Here is a 21,719-nt window from a genome sequence, read left to right on the forward strand (position 1 = left end):
CCCACCCCCCCCCCCCCCAAATCAACCTGGATACACTAGAGAACAGGAATAAAATTTGAGACTCCCTGTTTTTTCATCAATCTTCATATGCTCTTAGCAACTTTTATTTGTAATCTATGTACATTAGTATTATTTTTTATACTCTAACCCATGTTACTATATCTCTTAGGTATGCAGTAATGAAGCCACATGCATGTGTGACAACACTTGGGCAGGCACGGATTGTAGCATGTTTGACCCAAGAAAGAAAGAAGAGGCAGAGAAACCTAGTGGACCAAAGGGTTTGTATGATTTCAGTTTTCTCTTTCCCCATATAATTGCATTGTTGCAGGGGAAAAGCTGGGAACTGTGTCTGACAACAGTGTAATTATGTGTATTCTATTTTTGGGTTGATTATATTTTACCAATGGCCCAAGTGAAGCTGATAATTCATTGCTAGGATTCAGTGCTCCCATACAGTGCAGGCTCTACTATATACTGTTCCAAAAGCAGAAATCATAATTGTTTCTGCGTTTTTGTCTTTAAACTTATTACAAAATACAGTTTATTACACTCAGCATCTACTAGCAGCGTACCTCTCTGGCAAATGAATTAACATCTTGATTAAGAGTTTTCTATTATCGAGCCCCATTTTGAGCACATAATAATCTCAGAAAAGAAAAGGTGACAGATTCTATTAAATTAAAAACTTAATTAAAGCTAACTTCACAATGTGAGAGGCCAGTTTTGTGCATACCCTTTAGAAGTAAGCTCTTATTGAGTTCAATGGGATGTATTCCTAGTATAATAGTGTGTACGATTTTGCAATATGAGAAATTTGAAACACCTTTCTTTCATTAATTCAGTAACTTCCTGGAACGTTTATGACTCTTCCCCTAGTATAATGCATTCTACAGAATTTGTGAAGAAATTTTTCAGTGTATTAATTCATATTTTTTTCTTATTTGCCTAATAGAGTTTTGTTTTATTGTTGCATGTTTGATAAGTTTAAACATACTGTGTCTGTGTTTAGAAAACTCTTTAATTCCACAATTGTGAAAACTTAGTAGCTTACTTTTTATGTATCCTATGTGGAAATGTGGGTGGTTGTCAAATTTTCTAATGTCAGCACACTCTTTTTATTCATATACTTTTAATTTCTGGAATTTTTTGGAGTCAGAGTTCTTTTGGCATAAAAAGGAAAATACCAATTTTCAGGATATGGTTTACTTTATTAAAGTAAGGTTATGTGTATGACTGTGTGTGTGTGTGTATGTGGAGGGGAAGAATCATAATTAGTCGTATAATAAAGTTAAATCAAGCATGCTAAATGTGCTGTATTGTTGAAGTCCTAGACCTTTTGATTTGTTTCAATGAAGAACTATAATATTGGGACAATGCAATCATTCAATACATTAAAGAAGTTAGTATTAAATCATTAAAAATCAAGTTGTTCCTGACACGAAAAATAAATAAATAAAAATGTTGTAGCAAAGTTTCTAGAGTAAAGATGAAATTGGTGGCTACCTCAGTAAGTTAGTTGCAGTTGAAAAGAACCTTCTCCTACAGGATGACAGAATGAATAATCCTTAGTACCACTTGGACTATACATTTCTACTCTGATGTATTTTCAGAGGCCTCTCAGTCCCATACCATCCCACATCAAGAACGGGCACTGTTTGACTGTCTATTCTTATCCTCTTCCTAAACAGAGGATCCAAAAAGAGTATAAGGATAGTATCTCTAACTGGCTTCTTTTTTTGTCTGAAGCATCAAATGGATGAAATAAATTGTTTCCTCTTCCTCTGCAGTTGCTGTGGCCTCTCAAGCATTAGAGGACCCTCTGCAGAAAATTAGATGGGATGCACAAACAGCTGTAAGAAAGAGGAAGGAAAAACTATTTCTTGACGTAAATATGCTCACATAGCATTGAAGATAACAGGGATATGAGATTTCACTGCCTAGTGGGGCACATGGTTGTCATCTGTCATTCTTCCTGAGGGCAGAATAGGTCAAGATCAGAATTTCAATGAATCTATTAGGGGAATCTTAATTTTTCTATTTAGAAAAAATATAAGTACTTTGGGAGAATTTTCTAATAGCCCTCTGGGGATCATGCATATGCTCCTTGGAAAACAAGATGAATTTTTGAGCTTTTGGATTTGAACAACCTTGAAGGAGGAAAGACATATACAAAGTAGGAGATAAAATTAGGGCAAGTGTAAAAAAGCACTGGATGAAGATTAAAGCCAGGGTCCATAAAATAAACTGTGTTGTAGAAAAGGCCAGTTCATTTAATGGCTAAAGCTTTACTTCTTATGCTAGATCTACACTGGCCTCATATATCTGAGGTTCTGATCCAGATTATCTACTTTGAGCCAGATTATATGAGTCTCCACTGCCATATTATCTGGGATAAGTGATAATCTGGAATCAGAGACTGGGGTATAGGGCAGTGTAGAAGAGGCCTTAGTTTCCCAGTTTTAAAAGGTAACTCTTTTGCTTTAGCAGTGAGTATAACTTTTACAAATTAGGAACCAACAACTTTCCTTTTTTATTCTTTTACATGTTTGTATTTGAGTGAGCAAATAAGAGATGCTAATCCATCTTTTGAACCTGAAGGCGACCTGTTGCCATAGAAGCAAAATGCCTTGGATCTAAAAAGTTTATTATAATATTTTCTAGCAGTTTATTATAATATTTTCATTTAAAAAACTCTGTACTTACTTAGGACAACTTTGGGGAGACAATTCACACACACCTTTTTTGCCAAGAAAATATGTTAGTCCAGAAGAATTGAATGTTGCATAGCAGCTTTAAGAGGCCTGACGCCATCACACAGTTACATATTGCTCATCCCTGAGCTGGAAAAAGCTATTGCCTGATAATGCACAAGAGAATGCCTTGTGTCGCTTGTGTGCATATGCAAGCTGTACTGCATTATCTTATGAAAACAGAAGCACACTTCAGAGATTTCTCTCTGCATTAGCATCTTGTTGATAAATCAGAAAGTGTCTTTCCTAATATACACAGGCCTTCTGTTTGTGGATGGATACCTTTGTAATCCCATATGAAAAACGTCGCAGAAGCAAAGTGGCAGGGGGAATAAAAGCACACTCCCTGTGGCTGCTCTTTCTTTGGAATTTATGAGAAAAGAGGAGTGCAGTTTTCAATCTTTCTATCTATTCTGGCATGAAATTGGCATGGATTTCAAATATCCATGACTGTGTGAAATAACATCATAGGAATTTCACCCTGAAAGTGCAGTATTTACGTGAAATTCAGTTAGAAACTGGAAGGAAGATAATTTCCAAAATTTCTTTGGGAAAGGCATTAGGGTGGGTAGTGCATGTTTATAACTTGCATATTGGCATACAATCCAGTCACAATCTTCAATTTAAATTTTGGTTGAGTTATCAAAATTATTTAAATCTTGTTGTTCCAGTCTTCCTGAATGGAGGAGTAGAGCATAGAACATTGAAAGCTACCAGTCCTGTTTATTGGGATATGAGCTTTAATCTCATAGAGTTTATTTTATTACCTACTTGAACTGCAGTGAAACTTTGTATTTGCCCAGTGGCCATGCTTTAATGGGATTTTGGGAAGTTACAGTCCAAAGAAATAGTAGTCAGTTGCCAGTCACTCACACCAAGTTTTGGAGGCCCCTTCTACACCGTCATTTAATCCAGATTATTAAAGCAGATAATCCACATTGCTTTGAACTGGATTATATGAGTCTACACTGCCATATAATCCAGTCCAAAGCAGATAATCTGGATTTTATATGACAGTGTAGAAGGGGTCGGAGTACTCATTTGCATGACTAGAATTGAATATGTCACAAATCCTGTATATTAGGAGTTCAGTTCACTGGTGGGAAGGTATGGGAACAGTGCTTCAGAAATGTCTACACCCTTTCATCAGAGGTAGTAGATACTCCAAATTGTTGAAGTTTCAATGAAACATGCTATTTTTGTATTGCTTTAAAAAGGCATTGCAATGTTGTTTGGAATGATTTCAGTAATTCTGCCACCATCATACTTTTGAAAAGTAAGTATTGGTTTCATTTTAGGTTGTATTTTAAGACATGAGTAAATATGTTTATAATGTGTTTCTTGTGTGCTTGGCTTAATGGTCAGTGTGTTATATATTGCAGATGATACAAAAGAGCTTTGTTTACAATTACTCTAAAATGTGTGTGTTTTAAAATGGTAATATGAGCTATATAAGCCAAGAAATGGGTCCAGTATATAAAATCCATCCTTTTATGTGGATTTCTGTTCTCATAAGAAGGTATTGGCTTGCACCAAGATTATCAAAATCATTTTTATAGAGGGTTACAATTTGCCTTCAAAGGGCTGGTAAATCCATGAACATAGAATCCATGGATACAGATGGCCAACTAAATTTTTTTTTGCAAAGTGGTTGGTGCTCTTTAGTTTTTCTTTTGTTTTGGTCCCCAGATATTATTGTTTGACAACTTCCATCGCTTTTGACTATTTGACATGCAGACTAGGAATGATGGGAATTTCAGCCCAAAAGCACTTGTGACTCTGAGATTGGGGAAAGGTTAAAGGACATTTTGAAGTCAGCATCATACTCACAAGCCTTATATCTAAATCAAACCCCGCTATCCTGTCTAAACAAATCAAACTGCAGCCCTCCAGATGCTACTCTATCACATCAGCTCTAGTGATACAGGAGCTGTAGTCCAGCATCTGGGGGGCCACATAAAATGACACGGAGTATCAGATTTGGCTCGCAGGCTTCGAGTTCAACCACAATTGAGTTTTCTTTCCTTCCTCTCCCAGGCTGTGTTTTTGGCCAGTGGCAAAAACACACACACATACACACACTGCCCATGGATTCAACTACACTGCCTTTCTCTTCTCAGAGGCCTCCTACCCTCTTTATCAGTACTACTATATCATACATGCAAAAACCTGAGAAAATTAAAGTTCTACTGTATTGCTTAAAACTGATGCCTATACTCTATAGGGCATGTAGCCAAAAGGTAGCCAGGAAAAGACAAATAAACACAAAGTCCAGTGAGCCTTGTGCCTGTCTTTTTCCTGCCTGCAATTGTACACATGCAAGTATGGGTTTTGCCATTAAAAATGATGTTTGTATTGATGATTTCCAACATAATGAAATACAGACAACTGTGGTTTCTGCTAAATGGATATTTCAAAAACTGCTGAACTCGTAAAATGAGATGAAAAGCATTTTGAGGTGCCTGTTTGTTCATCTTTTCAGACATTTTCTATGTACATGATGGCATTCTTTTTTTAAAAAGTCTTCCCTTTTCCCTCTATACAGTGAGCATGGCCACTAACAGGCTTATAGGTGCAGTGGCAGGGACCATTCTGGCTCTGGGGGTGATTTTTGGAGGCACAGGGTGGGGAATAGAGTAAGCATACTTCTTAGTTTCAGAGTTTCATGTCTGGTGCCTAGTGTGTGAGGTAACCGTACGCATCGAAGCCCTCTGTGTATTATCCCATTAGCTTTGTGTTCCGTGGTGACTGTATTTGTCATGTGATTTGAATGTCTGTGTTATGTGGTATGCTCATGCCATGTTTAACCCTCTCATGTCTGGGATAATGTGGGGCATAAAATGTTTGTGAATTTTAAATCATTATAATTAATGCGATTCAGTGTTTATATGTTTTCATGCTGTAAATTATAAATCTGCTAGTTTCCTTCCTCAAAATTCTAAAAATAGTTTCAAAAGTATCATGATTGCAAAATATAGTCTAACAAACAAATTGACACAATTAGATATAATTGGATTTATTGTTATTCAGTATAATAATAACTTCAACACCCACTTCAAATAATAAAAATGTGAACTTCCTGGGAACTTTAGTGTTTATATAATCAGCTTTTAATAACTCTCAATTCTTGTTTTTTTTAGGATTTCTGTTGTTCTAGACCACTAGTGTTGTGTCTTGTTATGTCCTGACCCAGCAAGGGAGAATCTCATATGGAAATTATCTTCGGCACATGTAGCTAATGTGCATCCAAATAGGATCTGGGCATACATTTTCATCTACCTTACAAAGATTCTTTAGGGCCGTTAGCCTGGCAAAAACCATATTTTAATGCTCAGGAGGGATCAAATTGGTCATGTGGTATTGTATGTAGTTAAAGCTGGTTCAGGGATTTGTGCTTAATATGCAATATAATTTTAAGATATTAGTTTATAATACACTAACTGATATTGGTGCTGTTCATCCATGGATTATACGCAATATTATTTATAGTAACTGGTATTATTATTTTTGTTTTTTTTCTTTATAATAATGACGATTTCATCTGCATTTTATGTTTAATTTTCTGTTGGACACAAACTAGTTTATAGAATCAACAAATTATTTTTCAGCTATCATTTTAGCAACATTGTAAATATGTATCCAGTGAGATTGCATTAGTATATTCTGATTTTTTTTTGTTTGTCTTTCATCAGTGATAGTAGTTTTTTAAATGTTGGTATAATTATGTTGGATCTTTTTGGAGTATTAGGGTACATTCACCAAACATATGAGTTGAAATTATAATGGGAGGGAGGAAGATGGAAACTTTTCTCCTACCAGCTTTGGAATGGAATAGAACAGGCATAATGTACCTCTTAGAATTTGCAATGTTTGCCATAAAAGGACTGTAGGTTACGCCAAAAGCTACAGAAACAGAGTCACTGACTGTTTTCTCTTTGCAAACCGTTCCTTATTATTAATTAGAAGTTGCAAATACTTCGTAAGATAGACAACAAAGGAGAGATACAAAAATAGAGTTGTCATTACTTTAGCACAGCTCAAGTGTATGCTATATTAGTTAAATTGAGACATGTTGCTGAACACTCAACAAGCTTATAGAATCCTTCATATCTGCAAGCAATGAAATATAATTTTGGTTTCTCTAGTAGTAGAATGTAATTCTATCTGCCCTTATAGATTGTTATTTGCTAAGCTACAAAAAAGTAAAGACGTCATCATTTGTACTTTTAATCTGCTTAGGACAATATACTTTGTTTTTCTCTTTTCTGTTTCTGCTTGTTGTATATAGTTTATAAGGTGTTAATTGTTTCCTCAGTTCTATATATATCTATAGAAAAATGATAATATCTATAGATGGCAAAAGCTGATTTTCAATGTAAATAAATATTGTATAGTTATAAGGTAGCTAGAAGTCTTTCATTTATATTGACAAAATTAACAGGCCCTTGTGGAAACATAACTGAAATTGCTTTGCTCTACTAAATGCCCTTCATCTGATCCCGTTGATCTTCTCCATTCCCCCATATTCAAAGCAGAAAAATGCAATATTTGATTTCTTACTTTAACAAACATTTGAATGTTGCAGCATTGTGAATTCTATATAATATTAACGTATGTTTAGATAAGTTCAAATTGAAGTTGGGAGTTCCAGTAACAGAAGCTGTCCTGATAAGGAATTAATTTGGATGTGTAAGCATGATAATTAGAAAAGCACCTTTCTCCTCATATATTTTAAAAATAAGTTTGCCCCTTTTGACAATGTTGGCTTAAAGTTAATAGCACACATTTTAAATTGCTTTACTACATTTCCCTTGATGTCAATTAATTAAGTGGTTGGTTCTTATGTCTTTCTTCCCATAATCCTTTGTCACAGGTCCTAGCGCCACCAATCTTATAATAGGCTCCATCGCTGGTGCCATCCTGGTAGCAGCTATTGTCCTTGGGGGGACAGGATGGGGCTTTAAGTAAGCAATGCCGCATGTCTTCTCTTCAGTGGCTATGGCATATCTCTCTTCTGCTTACATCACTAAATTTTGAGTTCCTGCTACAAGATCTCTGATAATATTTTACTTAAATTATTCCTTAAATCCTTTTGAATCTAGGATTCAAAAGGCCAAAATGTTATTTTTGAAATCTCAAATATGTCACCAGGGTGCAAAGTTGTAAAATAGGAAAAACTAGATAATTGTGATGAATAGTTTCAGTGAACACAAGTCAAATGAGACAAATACCATTTGTTTGTAGCACATATATCTATAAACACATGATTGCATGGCTCATTCTCCTGGAGTCCCCAGGGTTGTTTCTTTTCTTTTCTTTTTGACCTCTGAACACATCAAGAAATTTGAGAAATGGCCATGGCCACAGCCATCACCAAATATCTTCAATGGAAGGGATGGTGTCCACTCAAAGATCAGTAACTTGCCTGTGGAAGTCATAGGAAAGGGTGGGACTGAGCGTCTAATGCTGGATGATAAGACTGAATCACAAAAGCAAATGAAGATGCCCATTTTATAGGAGGAACATGTAGACAGGAAACTGTTGAGGCACAATACATACTGGCAATTCACCTCTTGTCTAAGACCCTACATCCATCTGTCCCCTCTGGTATTCCCTCTGTCATTCATGCACATATATCTGTTTCTGCTCTCAGCTGTTCTCATATCTTTCCTTTTTAAGATTACCTTTTAATATGAACTTATATGAGTAAATTCTGCTGAATTCAGGGAAACTGAATTACAAGTAGGAATGTGAAAAATCATTGTGAGATATTTCTCATTTTTTGACTTTTAAAATCTTTTGTTTGTGGAAAAAATGCATTTTTATGCTAGCTGTGATTTACTGACAGGTGTGGGCAACTTTGGTGGTTTTAAAGGCCCCATGATCTCCCCCCACCCCAAGGTCAAACTGGAAGTAAGCATCCAGTTTTAAAGAGAATTGTGTTTTTTCCCCATATTGAATGATCATACAGTTCTTGTTGGTTTTAAAAAATCATTAAAAAGTGGGGCACAGAGTCTCTTGGATAGTATAAGACTCCATAGAACACAGAAATGGCCTAAAAAAGGAACATTTGGCAGCTAGGGTACATCCTGGTTTAGGTACTTCAAAACATTCATTCAAAGACAGTCTTTTTTCTGAAAGAGACTTCTGTTAAACAGCGGATTTTATTCATGCTGAACTGTTCACAGTGGATTTTATTCATATTGAACTGAATTAAATATTCATGCTCAACTGAATTAAATACTGTTCACAAATTGTCCTCTCATTACTATTGTACAATAGTAACTTGCTACAATGGCTAAGATACTATCCTTTCTGTATTCCACCTAGCGCATTGCTAATTATATGCAGAACTATAGATTTCACAACTAGCACACATTATATATTGCCTAAGAATATTAAACTCACCTAAAACTAAAAAAATCCTGTTATTTCTGTTAATGTCCTTTCAGCAGATCTTTATATATTAATGAACAATTATTTCCAGTAAACCATCTGACCTTAGAAAAATTACATTTGGATTACAACACCCAGCCTCCCCATACAGCCATTCACCTCTAGAAGCAACAGTATTGAACCCCCATGTATATGATAAATTAATATGTTTATTGAAGTGTTGAGTGTAGAAAATTGTCAGAAAGCGAGTGGTTCCAGTTCTAATGTCCTATACTGACATATATATTACAGTACTAGTAAAATAAATACCAGATATTTTGTTTTAAAAATACATTTTATACTAGTTCAAATGAAAAGATTAAATTACATCATTCAGATAAAAATTCTGAGGTTTCTGTACAGTTATACAGCTTTTTAAAGAATTAAGTCAAATTTTGATTTCAGAACACTTGTTAGTTAGCATTTATATCAACGTCCTCAAAATGTATGAAAGTAAACTTATCCAGAGCTGCATTCTATAGAACCTTTATGAATAACACATTATTCCACTATTTCCACTTCCATGTAAAATTGTTCATGCACAAAGGCTTGTCTTCTGTGAAAGGTTCCTTTCAACCATTGAAGGTTCTTGATTCGGCAGAGCATTTCCTGAACCAGAATCAGAGGAACAGCATTTGCTGATTTCCTCCCTTCTTGTAGCCATGGAGTTGAGGTGTCTAGGAAATCATTACTTACTCAATTTAACATCTAGAGTGTCTTTCATGGCACTCAGCTCGGCTAGCGCTCTCAATGCCAAGAGCAAACTCTAGATCCAACACATTTTAACCAGCTCATTGCAGCATAACATAGTGTGTTAATGCTTTCTCGTATGTGGTACTTTGCATCCTGTGTGTCATTCCAATGTACCTGATATGACATAAATGATCTAGCATCCCTGTAAGAATAGCCATTCACAGCAAGCACCCCAACAGCTCTCTCTTTTTTTTCCAAAAAGAAAATATTTTATTCTGTAGCAGAACCTCAAATAATAATGGCCTCGCCTAGCTCACAGCTTGAAGTGCATGTTTCTTTGGGATAAAACTGAAAAGAAATTTTCACTTTATGAAAGAGGCCTAGTTCAGGTAGGCCCTCTTGTATTTTGCTGCTTTGTTTAGCAAGAATGTATGTATAAGTGTGTCTGAGAGAGAGAGAGGTGCTTGATAGAAGAGCTAGAATGTGTTTTATATTTTGTAGGACATTTTCCAAAAGTAGTAAGCCAAAAATACCAACAACTGTATCCGTGTCCCAATGATTTCAAGAACATAATCCATTCCATTTGTGTTCAAATCAGGAAGCAGGCATTAAGGACCTGTAAAAGAAAGTCAAATCATATATTTAGGATTATGGTTTAATTGTAAAGAAGGAGCACTACATTGGAAGATTCTGAATATCTAAGGCTTCATGGTTCTAAGATATATTTCTAAATGAAATAGGCAAATATTTCAGGTAGGCATAAGATTGCCACAATGAAAACTAAATATAGCACTTTTTAATGGTTGTGTAGGTGAGGGAATGTCAGCAGGTTTCATGGCAAAAAACGTCTGCTAAAATTCCCTCATCTATATCGCCATTAAAGATGCAGGTGCTGCCTCCAGTTTTCATTTAGGCAACCTTAAATGGGCACTTACTGTACTTAGTTTGACTTGGACTTGGATCTAGGTTTGTGCAAGCAAGAGGCTGCTCACTCAACAGGGCTTTCAGCTCCTGCTCTCGTCTGACAAGCCACTGCTGTAAGAAGGATACGTTTCCAGACAACTTGAGACTGAGGCAGAGGCTTAAAGTTGAGGAGGGAAATGGGTGAAAATTGGGTTTAGGCAGGAAATGGGTTTCAGGAGGATAGCAGTGGGGAAGGGAGGGTGAGTGGCCTTCCACTCATCATGCCTAGATCCAAACCAATATGTTTTGAAAGTGCTTAGATTTACATTTATTTAGTTTATCTGCAGTTATCTTTAATACAACAGGTACCTTTGTGAGGATTCAGACCTAGGAAAATTTCATTTAAATGGCCATGCAATGTAACTATTCTGTGATACCAGATTTCTATGTGATCCGGCACATCTTAAGAAAAGTGGTGTAGATATCAAACATTTGCTGATAACAGCATTCATAATTGTCCCCAAGTGTTTCATCAGACTCTGTCTCATAATGGAAAATGACACTGTTGCTCCTCCCTGCAATGTGCAGAAATCCAATGAATTTTCCCTCATTACAAGCCATGTATATGTGCCCATAAGTAATTAGAAATACCTATGCTTGATTAAAAACTCTGCTTGTTTAAGGATATAATATACATAATACAAGTTGTTGGAAAGATTTGCTTTGACAATGTGGATGATGGAATGCATAAATTATTATTTCAAGTAATTTCTTTCTTGCTGTCCACACTGGGAAATTTGTGTAAACCCATTGATGTATTACTTAACAGTTTGCATTTGGCAGTGTTGAAGGATTTCTAACTCACCATTTTTTATGCTAGAAATCTTGACAGTTTAGAATTCATTTTCTCATCCCCCTAAACTTCTCAATTTGAGTTTAATCTCTTTATTTTTATTTCACAACCTTTTCTACCTAGATTTGCTGTAGCAGTTCACGTATAATATCAGAGACAGTTGTCCATTACACACACAACACTGCCCAATTGCCAATAGCATTTTGTGATGACTGGTCATTGGTTCACAGGGCCTTCATTCTTGCACTTGTGTCATCCATCAATCAGTTTCCCTTTCCTGATCAGGGTTACCTAAACGCAGAATCATCTGTCCCATGTTGCCACTGTGATCCTTAACTAGGACATTTTTTGTCAAGGAAGGGAATATAGATGTTAAGAATGGAAAGAGACTGCATGGCACTCCCACTGCCCAAATCATAACTAAGTTATGTCTGAATACTTATTCAAATGTTCTTAGGATCTGCATAGTTTTAATCTTTCCATATATACTGTTCTCTTTCTTATCCTTCCTTCCTATAAGGTATTTTTTATACCTTAGTCTGAAATGGTTCACAGTAGTGAACAAAGATCATTTTTCATCAGGATCACTACACATCCACTTAACCATCCTGTTTCTTTAGTCAATTTAAAATTCTCTTGGCAAACTCCTTTGCCAAACTTGATGTCACCCCCCAACTCTTTGCGATTATTCCCTATAACTCTCTGATTCTGTGGTGGACAACTGTGATCTTCAGATGTTTTTAGGCTGCTGTTCCAATTGTTCTTCTATGTTGGGTAGTGCTGGTAGAAGGTCTAGTCCAAAAACACATGGAGGACTACAGCTGTCCACATTAGTTCTAAGTCAGACCACCCAGATGTTTTAGACTTCAGCTCCCAGAATTCCTGACTATTGGATATGCAGGCTCAGCCTTCTACAGCTGGAGTCTTAAACACCTGGAGGGTCAGAGGTTGTTCAGGTCTGGGCTTTCGGTCTTGGCTGCACTTTCCAAAAGGCATCATTTTAATCTGCTTCATACTATTCTCTCTTTCAGTTCTTTTGAATTGTTCCCATTTTTTACCTGTATACCAACAAGAAGGATCTTTTCAGGCACGAATTGAATAGAGACTGAGGGATGGTCGTTTGAAAACCAAAGTATTTATTTATTTATTTATTTACAGTATTTATATTCCGCCCTTCTCACCCCGAAGGGGACTCAGGGCGGATCACATTGTATACACGTATAAGGCAAACATTCAATGCCATATACACATAGAACAAAGAGACAGACGCAGAGGCAATTTAACCTTCTCCTGAGAGGATGTTCGATTCCTGCCACAGGGGGAGCAGCTGCTTCATCATCCACTGCGACGGCACTTCCTCACTCCAATGGTGGCTGGATGATTTTTATGGAGTCGTAAATTAGTTAAATTAGCCTCCCCACTTTATAAGTGGTACCTTAATTTCCTACTTGATAGATGCAACTATCTTTCGGGTTGCTAGGTCAGCAACGAGCAGGAGCTATTTTTTATTTTTAATTGTCGGGTGCTCACCCTGCCACGGGCTGGCCTCAAACTCATGACCTCTTGGTCAGAGTGATTTATTGCAGCTGACTGTTCACCAGCCTGTGCTACAGCCCGGCCCTGGGTGCCATTATTCTGTATCATTGCTTTCCATTATACCTATTTCCTCCTCATTAACTTCCCTCCCTTTCTGCCATATCAGTCCATACATCTGGATAATACTGTCCCTTCTTCATCAAAACATTGTCTTTTTCTTAGGTCTATTTTCAGCAGATACTCATACAGCTGCCTTCACATGTAACGCCAAACAATATTTTGGCTTTGTGAGGACAAGTGGCCAGGGTCTTAAGTCTTACATTCTTCCTCCCCTGCCGTGCTTTGCATATTAAAATTAATTAAACATCTAGTTTCTACCAATCCCAAATTTACTCATTTTTCTGTTAAAAGATGGTTTGAATAGACTATGTTCCTTAGACTATCGTCAAACTATGCTTAGAAATCGTTGTCTGAAAGCAAACCAAGTTTTGCAGACTAATAATGAAAGCATGACATTTCCTATTGCACAGAAAAAGGGGAGAAGGAGAAACACAAATAGAAAACTTATGCTGCCTGCTTCTCCTGACAATTCTAACTCTGCACAGCTGCCAAATTTGGTAGCAAACTGATCCTTGGAAGCCATATACAAAAGGTGGCTCTTACAAAGTTTTCACCATAAACAGAATTTCTATAGTTACATAACATAGGAGAACACTGCTGCTCATTCGTTTAGTCGTCTCTGATTCTTCGTGACCTCATGGACCAGTCCACGCCAGAGCTCCCTGTCGACCGTCACCGGCCCCAGTTCCTTCAAGGTCAAGCCAGTCACTTCAAGGATACCGTCCATCCATCTTGCCCTTGGTCGGCCTCTCTTCCTTTTTCCTTCCATTTTCCCCAGCATCGTGATCTTTTCCAAGCTTTCCTGTCTCCTCATGATGTGGCCAAAATACTTCAGCTTTGCCTCTAATATCCTTCCCTCCAATGAGCAGCCGGGCGTTATTTCCTGGAGGATGGACTGGTTGAATCTTCTTGCGGTCCAAGGCACTCTCAGGATTTTCCTCCAGCACCAGAGTTCAAAAGCGTCTATCTTCCTTCGCTCAGTCTTCCTTATGGTCCAGCTCTCGCATCCATAGGTTACTATGGGGAATACCATTGCTTTGACTTTGCGGACCTTGGTTGCCAGTGTGATGTCTCTGCTCTTCACTATTTTGTCTAGGAGAACACTATCTAGACTATTTTCTAATTGAATTGTTATAGCTTCAATATAATGTTGATTTATGCAACTGCATTTGGCAAATATGGGCTGATTTGACATCAATAAAACATTAAGTGTGTGAAAGCCTCATTCATAACCTCAATATTTCAAATCGTCTTTTGCTTACAGTCGTCTCTCCTCATCTAAATAAGACATTCAGCTTCAAATAAAGGAGGATCCCATTCTCTGATTAACATTTTGGCAAGTGTGAGCTATGTAATACATTTCTCCCCTTCCAAACAAATACTGTTGCCTATGTTGTCATAGAACCTATTAATACCCTTGCTTGATCCTCTTATGATGTAGTTAAAGAGTTGTGTAGTCTCTGACTCCATTTTGTGAAAAGCCTTTTGCAAATTATTCCAGGGCAAACCAGATATCACAATTTTTCCTGCCTTAGAAAACAAGGATACCAACATTAAGACCAAAGAAGTAACTTAGTAGTGTTTTTCTTTGCTCTGTTCCTTATACTTTCTTAAAAGACGGAGACTAGTTTGTCTTTGTTTCTAGATCAGTATTTTGATTTTCTTAGGAAGAGGTTTCTTTAAAATAAATGAGACTTGTTTCTGATTCATTCTACATAGATTCCCACCATACATAAAAAGCAAATCATGCAAACTGTTGTGAGTAGGAATAGCAGTATAGTCTAATGTTTAGTGTATAGCTCAACCTAGAGCTGGTGAATAATGGAAAAGTAACAGCACGGTGATGCTGTTGTCTACTATAAGATCATGTTGGGAGGTGTGAAGACGAAGTCATGACATGGATCAATTCTGTTGTGATTTTTTTCCAGTTTGTCAAATACATTTTATATGATGTGAGCCTGTCAATTTTCAGAATTATTGTTCTCATGGTGAAATTATACAGGCAGTTCCCAAGTTACGAACAAGACAGGTTCTGCAGGTTTGTTCTTAGGTTGAATTTGTAAGCAAGCTGGAACAGGTACATTTTTAAAGTCATATATTTTTAAACTTTGGATAGCATAGGGAAGGGTTAATACCCCTATGGTATTTGTTTTGCTGTCTGTGCAGAAGATCAACAATTGGGTTTTGAAACATTTGGCTTGTTGTAGAAACAAGAATTGGTGAAAGCTTCAGCGGAGACACCTTTTCCCCATGGTAACTCTTACAGGAGTGTATTTCCTTTCCAAGGGGTAGAGTTCTCTCCCTTCCCATTGTTTCACCCTATTCTGCTTGGGGAGATGGGGCGGAATACAAATCAAGTTATTATTATTACTATTTTTATTATTATTAACTATGAATATTGTAACTTGGGGACTGCCTGTATTATGTTATTGTCATTAGCAATATGAGATCAATTGTATAACTATGGAATTTAAGTTTGAACTGAATCCATTAGAGGACAGGGTTTGGCACTGGTTTCAAGGTCTCCTCATACATGAAAAACATTGTCTGATGTGAAAAGACAGTAAGAACATTTTGTTCAATTTGATTCTTCATTGTTTGTACTGAATTCCAGACATGAGTACAAATGAAACAATAGTTGACAGTGAAATCAATAATCCATGAAATGCCAAAACAAAACAAAAAACCTCTACAGAGTATAAATGTGTGCATATTTTTTAAAACGTTACCTGTTCACAGGAACAACAAGTAGTGATACTTTCTGCCTTACTTGAAATGTATGTGTTGGGGTTCTGAGGTTAAGGGCAAAAAAGAGAAAGAAAATGATGGCTTTAATGGGGGAGAAAGTTTAGTTCTGCCATTACTCCTTGAGCAGTAGTAAGATTATTCGTTATAGCAAAATAATTCAGTCACTTAAGATTTATATGTATTTGGGGGGGGGGGGGGTAACAATCCTTGCACAAGGAGTTATGAAGATGGTTTCTATAAAACAGATCTGAAAACATTGATCTATAAAGTGCATGCTTACACTGGTTATGTGGCACAAAAAATAAAGTCTGAAGGTACTGCCTTCTTGTTGCTGTCCACAACATTTTCAAGACTGGGGGAGGGGAGGGGGTATTTTCAGAGCCTATTTTCCGCAGGAAGAGTTGGAGGAGCATGCAGTTGAAAAAAACAACAAGGCTTTATGTTCCACGATGATAGGGAATTCGTGAAATTCTGTTCTATGTTTAGTGCATGACAATTTGGTGGCGGTAGCAATGCACACGCCCAGTATTCAGACTAAATGCATGAGCCCCTTGCTTGATGCCCCACATAAAGCCAGATTATGGGGAGGTTGCATCCAGTTTTTGTGTTGCCTTGTAATGTCTTGCTGTTTATTTATATAGGATATTGGTGTGACAGGAGAATGGACAATTATTTATATATAAAAGCTTATTGTTTGCTAATGACAGCTGCGAAATTGCAATGGCAAAACTAACACATGCTGGGGTCCATTCTCCTTCAAAAGCAGTTTCTGAGCATCTCCTGAGCAGAGATGGAAAACATTCTGTTCCATGTTGTAGCAAAGGCTGACTTAGGACACACAAATGGATTTGCATTGAAATAAACCTGTATTGGCTTCACTGGAGACAGTTTGAAGAGCAGATGTTTGTATATGGCAGGTTTTTTTCCCCTCTGTGCAATCAGTCATTATTATTTCACAATAGGGAATGAAGATTTAGTACAAACACTTTCATACATGGAAGAAATTATATCAGAACTAAGCATCAAAACCTTCTCTTCACATGAAGCTGTTCTATTGGTTTATTTCAAGTTGAAATCTGGAGTGTCTTCATGTAAGTCCTTTCTATAATGTGATTATAATGTAACTTTGTTTCCAATTATGACTAACGTATTTCTTGTTTCCCTTTCTCTTACTATTTTCTCTCTTCCTTCAATGGAAGAAATGTCAAGAAGAGAAGATATGATCCAAATAATTCAGGTATCTAAGGAAGCCATTGGAAGAGCTTTTCGGTACATCACTGGATTTGGGATATGGTGGCTTTTTGTAGCAGCTGTGCGGAAAATATATCACTGCAGCGGAAAATTGAAGCAAATCATTTGCTACAAACTGCAAATTGGGTTATTTATGAAAGGGCTGAAGGAAAGCTATCCTTTTTGGAGATTCAAGTTCAAGAACTCGCTCCATTCGTTTCCCTTTTTTTTTTGTTTTAGGATGTTAGGGACAAGACAGATGTTATAAATGAACTATTTTGACCTAACTTTTCTTTTTTAAAAAATAAAACAAACCAACCTAAGAACGGAATGAACAAATCAAGTGCAATAAGAGAACTGTTTCAAAACATTCAAATAGGTAAAGAATTTCTTAACTGATAACTTGCGTTCGCATGACCTTTTAATATTAATGACAGACTGCAGTGGCATGATAAGCTAACTTTTGAAACGGTAAACTGCATGGCATATACACAGCAAACAAGCTAACCAGCTGACCCCAAGCAAAATCTTCATACCAAGGAAACAGTAAAAACCAAATGTGACATAGGAAAATTGATTCTGGGTTCTTAAGAAATCACATTCCACCACTGCGACACATATTGTTCTTTGTGCGCTGTAATGCCTTTTCTAAAATATGTATTTGTCATTCTTGGTTTCCTTTTTGGACAAACTTCTTTGGAGTGTGGCAAGCTGTGCCATGATGTATGTTTTTCAGTTTGAAATTAAGACATTGTTGTCATTACTCTCAGATTCTTTCCAAATTACTCTGGTGTAACATTTTATTTAAAGGTTTTGTTCTGTATGCAATTATATCTCCTTCAAGTTTTTCTTTCTGTTTAACCATTTAAAAAAATATCATGGTGTATAGTGGAGGTTTTGGGCTTGCTCTAAAGAGGCATTCCGCATGCAGACACAGGAAATTCCAATAGAAAGCAGACATGCTTCTAAAATTTGTATGCTTGAAACCAAAAAAAACAAAAACCCCAAACCCAACAACTCCTAATCCTTCCAAGACTTATCCATATGTGTAAATGCATATGTATGCAATGAGTTTTCCTCTTTCCAGATGCATTATTTGCTGTCATGCAGATATTTTGTATATATTGTAAGAAGTTGACACCTTCTCAAATTAATCACAAAAGTGCCAAGCTTTTAACTTTTTATTTTTACCATCTGTTTTCCTTTCTCTAAACATTGTACGAAAGGAAAAAAAGCCTAAATAAGCCTTAATACTCATAAATGCTGAGAGCTTTTAATAGGTTAAGGCTTTCCCATGTATTATTTTATAGTCCCCAGCACCCCCCCCCTCACCCCACCTCCCAGATTCACCTTTCTGATCAGTTTGTAAAATAATCTAAATACTCTTTCCTTTCTGAATTTATTTTATATCATATTGATCTTTTAAAGCACAGCCTCGAATGTTACTTCCTAAACTACTTGTGGTTACTATCACAGCTCAGTCTATTTAACAAAACAAAGGAGAATATGATCATTTACCCAGTAGCACTTCTTCATGCTTAAACATGAGAGTGGATTTAAATACCCATTTCTTTCTCTTTGCCCCTCTTAAACCTCTGAGCCAAGATAAATTTGGCCATCTTTATCTAGAATAAATGTGAAAAGCAACAATTGTGATATTAGCATATTACAGTGAGTGGGATGACAAACAAAGTGTGCCTGTATGGGTACACATCTGCAGAGTAGTTGTGTATGGCATTTCTGCTGAAGTCTAATTCAACATCCCACTGGTAGCTCCAAAAACTGTACTTAGAGGTTTTCCGTCCCTGGTAGGAAATGGTGTCAGCGGCAAGTCATTCTGCATTAAGCCTATCATGATTTTCAACTTCCAGCCACATCGTGTCTCAGCCTGATCTCATGCAACTGACCCATATGGCAGAGCTTTCTTCCTCTCCTCCAGCCTTCTGTCCTTAAAAAGCCTCAAACCAACTCCAGTGGTTCCCAGCCCTCTGGAGTAGATTGGGAGGTCGCTCGAAAAGCCATTCTTTTAGCAGGAATACCCCTTGGATCCTAGCCTGGATGGTGTCCCTGTTTTTACATTTAACTGTAGAGTAAAACAGAATCAATTCTTTAAAATATCTTCCTCAAGTTATCTTCTCAGTTGTGTATTCTCAGTTGGAGCCATTCCCATTACAAAAGCGGTGTAATACTTTGAGGGCAAGGCACAGCTATCTAGCTGATGGCAGTTCTCACATAATCCTCTTCATTGCTAAATAGTCACTACATTATGCGTAAATAATGACATGGGAAATAGAATCAAAATGCTCTGATACATCTAGATCTGATTTTGAAGGTAATGTATTTTACTTCCTTTCTCCACCAAAAAAACATTGTATCTGAGACTCTAAAAATAATATATATGCTTTTGATAAATTCCTTTTCAAAATGTCTTCCTACATGATATTGGCTTGTAGAACTATTTTGCTGAAAGCAACTTCACATTTCAATATATTTGGGAAAATTATATCTGAATAGGTGCTAAGGTCTCCTTTTATGTTATGTTCTGGGAGTGATGTGGTAACCACAGTAGGTAATGCCATTGAATATGGTTACAAAAAATCAAATTGTTGTATTTTGAAAAGAAAAAAATCTTGACATTATTCACAAAACATTGTAAATGTGCGATGTGATATTTTAATTAGACCACACTGGTCCCCAATTATGTACATATGATAAGGGTTGGTGTAACTTTTTGTTACACTAGAGGTTTCATAAGAAATATAATTTCTTGTCTAAATTTCTCCTCTGCTGTTCTGTTATGTGTATGTGTGTTTAAAACACACAGACTTGTATAGAATGTAAATGACCACGCAACCACATAGTTCACGGGAATGGATTATAACATTTTCTGTGGTACTACAGTTAATGTACCCTGTTAAAGCCAATATTTATTTTTTAAGTCTTCATTTACCACATTTTGTAGAGAACACATGCTTCTTATTTTCTTTTAACCACAATCAATGTCATGTTAATGGTGTTTAACAAAATAAATGTTATGTTTCCATTTCAGTCACTTTAGTTTTATTTCATTGAAAAGAATTCATCTTGACAGAAAAATGTATGGAAATTTTATATAGCTTACGTTGATATGCTGCATGATCCCACTGAATTGAGCAAATTCTTTACTAATGGGAAATCTCCACTACGCAGGTTAACAAAAATATATCCTAGGTGCATGTTAAAATAAATTACATAGAACTGAAGTTTTACAAAGTTTTCTTTACTATGCAATTATAGGTATTGCACAAACTAAAAAAATTCAAAGACAAATGTCTGAGGAACTTTACAAAATAATACTTGAATTTATTTTTGATGTAAGAAGCTATCAATCATTTTCTATTCATTGTTGCTTTCACTCTTAATCTTCCTTTAAAATTATTTGTAATTATTTTTGAAGTGCACAATATGACAAATTCACTTTTGTTTACAGTTGATACTCATTCATTTCTTGTTGGCTGCTGATGGATGAAAATTCAGTTGTCGTTCTGCATCTTAGTAAATGAGTATTAAAAACTTCATGAACATGGAAAGTTACAACTGGTATATTTATCTTTTTTTTTCTTTTCCTTACATTGACATTAGATTACATTTCTGTATTCTACGCCTAACCAGAAAATAATAAAATTGGCCACTGTTCATCAGAACTCTGGAGGTAAACATGATTCAGATTTACTCATGTGAGTGCTGTCCGATGTCTCTCCCATTAGTACAGCTATAGCGTTAAATAGGTTTATATGTATCGAGAGAAAAAATCAAATATGAGTTAGCATATATGTGTTGTGTTGAAGGGTCACTTTATTATGTCAAAGAATAATAGTGTATTTCCCTTGTAGATCAACTATTTACATTTTGTATGTTGGGATAACACTTGGAGTGGATTCCCATATCTGTGAAGAAATATCGGTAAATATACAGCCAAGCACCTACAAAGGAATTGTAATGTGTATTTTAAGTTTTTTAAAGGACCTAGACAGATTGGAGCAGATTTAGAGGAAGGCAGCAAGGATAGTAAGAGGTGTGGAGAACATAACATATGTGGAAAGGTTGAACAAAATGGGCATGTTCAGCATGGTGAGGAGAAGACTGAGAGGTGACAATAGTAATATCACTTTAAGGACTGTCATAGAATGGAGGAGCAGCCATGTTCTCTGTGGCCCCAGAGAATAGGACCAAGTCCAATTATTTTAAGTCACAGGAGTACATGTTGATCCAATATTAAAAGGAACTTCTTGACAATGAAGGTGGTTTGGCAACGCAACCCATTGTCCAGAGAGGGGGAAATGTCCAAGTGGTAAGCTCCTGCCTGGGTGTAAACCAGTCCTTTTCACCATCATGTGTTCTGACATGGATGAACTGATGAATGCATTTAGGTCAAGATCCACTGAGATCTACTTGGGTCTTGGAGGGTG

The 21,719-nt window shown here is 36.5% G+C and overlaps 1 protein-coding gene across 8 annotated transcripts in view; it reads left to right on the top strand.

Moving 5' to 3' along the window:
- adam23 (ADAM metallopeptidase domain 23) overlaps positions 1–20,847 on the top strand; it is a 79,819-nt gene extending 58,972 nt beyond the window's left edge. For 2 of the 8 annotated variants that reach the window (XM_062962467.1, XM_062962457.1), the window contains exons 24-26: positions 170–281; positions 5,299–5,389; positions 17,241–17,431. In XM_062962467.1, coding sequence (XP_062818537.1) covers positions 170–281; positions 5,299–5,389; positions 17,241–17,286 — 249 coding nt within the window. In that variant the 3' untranslated portion in view covers positions 17,287–17,431. The other 6 variants (XM_062962461.1, XM_062962453.1, XM_062962449.1 and 3 more) reach the window with 4 other exon arrangements.
- Positions 20,848–21,719: the final 872 nt, after the last annotated feature.

This window comes from Anolis carolinensis, chromosome 1, assembly GCF_035594765.1.
Source record: "Anolis carolinensis isolate JA03-04 chromosome 1, rAnoCar3.1.pri, whole genome shotgun sequence".
In the NCBI taxonomy this organism is placed as follows: Eukaryota; Metazoa; Chordata; class Lepidosauria; order Squamata; family Dactyloidae; genus Anolis; species Anolis carolinensis.